Source organism: Chelonoidis abingdonii, chromosome 4, assembly GCF_003597395.2.
Source record: "Chelonoidis abingdonii isolate Lonesome George chromosome 4, CheloAbing_2.0, whole genome shotgun sequence".
NCBI lineage: Eukaryota > Metazoa > Chordata > Testudines > Testudinidae > Chelonoidis > Chelonoidis abingdonii.
The window spans coordinates 30,419,898-30,424,588 of record NC_133772.1 but is presented as its reverse complement, the minus strand read 5'-3'; the positions used below and the strand labels follow the sequence as shown (position 1 = coordinate 30,424,588).

General features: G+C 38.2%; 1 protein-coding gene across 1 annotated transcript; it reads right to left on the bottom strand.

Moving 5' to 3' along the window:
- Positions 1-233: 233 nt before the first annotated feature.
- On the bottom strand, positions 234-1,184 carry LOC116829236 (olfactory receptor 5J3-like). The gene has a single exon (XM_032787941.2). The coding sequence runs from the start codon at positions 1,176-1,178 to the stop codon at positions 234-236; it is 945 nt and encodes a 314-aa protein (XP_032643832.1). The 5' UTR covers positions 1,179-1,184.
- Positions 1,185-4,691: the final 3,507 nt, after the last annotated feature.

Here is a 4,691-nt window from a genome sequence, read left to right as displayed (position 1 = left end):
GAATAAGTAGGAGAAGGTATTTATATTGCAGAAATCACATATCAGTACATAAAGGAGAAGCTGTAACACAGTTACTGGACACTGTTTTTCAAGGGACATGGCGCCTTCCTTCATTATCAGGCTCAAGTTCCATTTCCATATTGTTTTCTCCTGTAAGTCACGTGATGACAGAAATTTCTGCATAATGACTTATCTGCACTCCAGTACTGATCAGTAAAAAACAATCCCCATATTTACATACAGTGAGGAATAATTTTCTGGTGTATTGTCCTCCTCAGGGCGTCCTTCACCTCCTTGTTCCTCAGGTTGTAGATCAGGGGGTTCATCATGGGGATCACAAGGGTATAGAACACCGCCACCATTTTCTTCCATTCCACTGAGTTGCCAGATGAGGGTCTTAAATAAGTAAAGATCACGGTCCCATATAAGATGGAAACAACAGTCAGGTGGGAGGCACAGGTGGAGAAGGCTTTTTGCCTTCCTGCCGTGGAGCGGATCCTCAGGATGGCAAAGATGATGTAAGTGTAGGAGATGAGGATGATGAGAATGGTGCCTATTGTTTCTATGGCTGCAAAGATGAAATGCACTAGCTTATTGATACGAAAGTCAGAGCAGGAGATTTCTTGGAGTGGGCGAATATCGCAGAAGAAGTGATCAAGGACATTGGAGAGGCCAAAGGACAGACTGAATACAGTACATGTATGTACAGTGGCATTGATACAGGCGCACAGGTAAGAGCCAGCCACCAATTGGAAGCAGACTCTCTTGGACATGATGATATTATAAAGCAATGGGTTGCAGATGGCCACAAAGCGATCGTAGGCCATCACAGCCAGGAGGCAAAGCTCATTGTTGGCACAGAAGGAGAAGAGGAACAACTGAACCACACACCCAGAGAAAGAAATGTCTTTACTCGTCACTAGGGAAATGACCATCGCCTTTGGGGCAATTACCGAGGAGTAGACAACATCTAAGAGTGACAAGTTGCTGAGGAAAAAGTACATGGAGCTGTGGAGTTGGGAGTCAACCCTAATCAGGACAATCATCCCGACATTCCCCACCAGCGTCCATAAATAAATGGCAAAGAAGAACACAAATAGGATGCTTTGTAGCTTTGGACTGTCTGTTATTCCCCGGAAAATGAAGCCAGTCACTGTGGTGCAGTTCCCTGGAGCCATTTCTCCTGTCACTGTGCTCTGTGTCAAAGAAGAGGCAGAGGTGAGGATAGATGCAATGGGTACCACACAAATAAATCTGATGTACAGTGGAGACTCTTATTATCTCTTTAAAGATGCCTAAACAAAGGAAATTTAATTTAGTAATAGATTCCAAAGCCCAAAGGAACCGTTTTGATTTTCTAGTCCAATGTTTTTTTTCATTTTCAGACTAATCAAAAATTTTGAATGGAGGTGGAAATCTTAGACATAATCTGTGGACCCCTAGGAATCCGCGGACCACAGGTTGAAAAGCAGTGTTCTATGGTAACAACAACCTTTTGAGTATCCCTTTGATGCATTCTGTGGACCCAAAGGTGTTCAGAGATGACAAATTCAAAACCCCTGATCTAGTCTAATTGCTTGTATAACACAAGTCATCATTTTTTCCCAATATTTTTCATTGTAAACTAGAGCATATCATTTAAAAAATCATCCAATCTTGAATTAAAAATTGTCCATAAACTATTTACCACAACACTTGATAAATCATTCCAATGATTTTAATTACCCTCCTGTTAATAGAGGGTTTTTATGTAGAGCTGGTCATAATTCCCTCCTACACCTTTGGACATTTTTGAGCTTTCAGGAACAAAACTTCAAATAAAAAAAAAATTAAATTGGCGCTTATCTATTTTGGCTGAGATCTGAAGTATTTTGGTTTTGAAATGGAGCAACTGGGCGATGTAGTTGAACCAACAAGACTGGCCTATAAAGGAGAAAGGAAGCATGAGGAACTTCAGCTAGACAGATCAGCATGTGGACTGCTCAGTGTTGAAGGTGATTCAGAACAGGTCAGAGAAACACCCTTCGGGATGTTTACTTGGTGTTACTTGGTCTTGCCACAGTACAGGAAACCTGACTTGACTCCATGAGGTCCCTTCCACCCTACATTGCTAGGACTTCCGAATAACAATATTTGTATTTATTATTATTATTATTTTATTTTTTGTAAAAATGCTGACATTTCCATGGAAAAGTTCAATGAAAAAGAGATTGTTTGTTTTTGTGGGAGGAGGGCAGTTTTCATTTATTTCCTAGGAATTTAGCATTCCCACTCACTGTAGGAGGGTCTGATCCAAAACAGATTGACGCCAAGGGGAGCTTTTCCATTTATTTCAGTGCACGTTGGGTCAGGCTGTTTGGGAAGGTGATGAAATCTGATATTAACAGCTCTCAGAGTGAGAAACAAGAAAAGGTAACATGCAGTGTATTTGAATCTAATAGATTAGTAAAGTTCACAAAGAATTATAAATTTATATGAACTCAAAGAGGAAAAAACACGTTCTCTTTTACTGAACTATTCAGTATGAGATTTTGAATGCACTGAAATCGGGAAATGGAAAGCAGGGTCTAAAATCACAAGATATTTGTGACAGCTTAACCTGTCTTTAACTGATGAGTAGAAACAACATCTCTAACAAAATGGCATGACCAGTCCACTGGGCAACTCAGCCAATGCAAAATACAGCCAAACCCACCCAATCATCTCTCTACTTCTGCTTCTACCTGAAATCTCTTTAAAGGTAAAGTTACGGAGACAGATTCTGACATGATCTAAACTGGAATAGCTGGAAGACTTTTAAATCGAGCACTTTAATATTTTGAGATCATTTTTGTTTAAAGTCTTACAAATAAAAAATAAAAACATGGTGAACAATATAGTTACATAAATATTCAGCCATTTTCCTGAGAAATGCATCTTTTGCACAAACTGGTCTTCTTCAGTTGTTTTTTATTACAGCTCTTATTTTTTTTTCTTCAGATTTGCCCACCCCTGTTTATAAACAAGGTCACTAATAACAAAGTTCTTGCATTTCTCCATGAGACAAAGAAACACCAAAGATAGGAATCAGAATTTCCATATGGAAATGGAAGCATAAAGTCACACTCATCTGGAAACCCTCTTTCCTAGTAAGGTGGGTATTTTTGTGCTGGATTTCTACAATTCTTTACCTTGCAATGTGAAAAAATTAAAACACGTGCACACACGCACATACACACAAGTTTCAATTGTCCTGTTTGACTAATCACATTTCCCCATAATAGGAAACCACAAGGAAACATCAGGAGAAAAAAAATATATTAAACAGACCACTGACAAATAAAGTATTTTTTTCTGCAAAACGTAATTTTAATGTATTATTATATCCTTTATCATTTCCAGCTTTCAGAACTGATCCTAAAACATCATAAACTCTTACCTTGTTATAACAACGCAATATCCGGAACACTTTCAAATGCCATGTTTCCTCTTCACTATGATGGAATGTGGGATAGAAAATAAATTAATTCAAGAATCATTTTCAGGTAGAAATAGCCAAAATTGTTAGTAAAGTAAAAAATAAAAATCTAATTTGTAAGTGAATCACATTAATACTGTAGCTATTTAGAGAAACTGAAGTGAAAGACAATGGCAGAGAAAAAGAATTACTTTAAAAAGAAGGAGATGAGCATTTTGGAATTTCAGAAGTCTGCTTGCTCAGAAGCAATTTTAGAAATGCAAATCAGCATTTTAGAAATGTCAGCCACAAACAATGCAAAGTCGGCAATTGCAAATATAACTTTCTTATTATGAAACTAAAAGGCCAGGTGTCACCACAGCCATCTGATCTATAGCAAGGAGGTGCTTGGAGCAGTAGATTTAAGCCTCATATTAGCACTCTAGCACCTTTCCATAATTAAAACAGTTAGGAGCCATGCATTTATAATAAGACAATTAAAACCACAAACTAGGAATAAACTCCAATTAAGTTTAATAAACAGCATTCTTGTTGAAATCAGTAAGATTATGTTCACAGTGGTTCACTGTATATTAACTGAGGAGATATGAATTAACAGCAAAGTTAAGCAGCGAGAGCTGAATTAAAACTGTGGGTGAGACCCTCGTGTTAGCTCTGTGTCCTTGCACAGCCTAAAACTGGAGTTCTGCAGGAGGAGTAATTTTAAACAGACTATTTTCATCTTCATTTGCACAGCGTATGAAATCTTTTAACTCAGTACAGCACAATGGACCAGACACTCAGTTGGTATAAATCACTGTAGCTCTGCTGATGGATCCATGAAATCTGACACCAGGTGATGATCTATCCTGATATTCCCAAACTCTGACATGCAGTGTTCAGGATAGTTTAGGCAGTTGGTCCCATTTCACTGCAAGTTATTTTGTGAGACAAAATGAAGACAACATTTTGGGGTCAAAAGCATCAGCAGTTTGAGAACAGAAAAACAATCTTTTCTCTTGATAGACAGAATGGATTTTGGAGCTTTCTTCAGGTATTAGAACTGAAAGAAAAATAGACCACTCACCTTAGTCTTTGCCCCGTTATGTTAAAACTTGTTGCAAGAAAAAGATCTCTCTTTATTGAATTCAAATAGATTGTGTAAGGGGTAATTGGAGGCAGGGTTTATTTGTTCTACCGACATGAGGGGACAGAATTCCTCAGAGCTCTGAATCTCAGGTCAGCCACAAGTGTG

What these genes read in the sequence shown, in the direction of transcription:
- LOC116829236 (XM_032787941.2), bottom strand. Translation starts at nt 1,178, where the DNA reads ATGGCTCCAGGGAACTGCACCACAGTGACTGGCTTCATTTTCCGGGGA.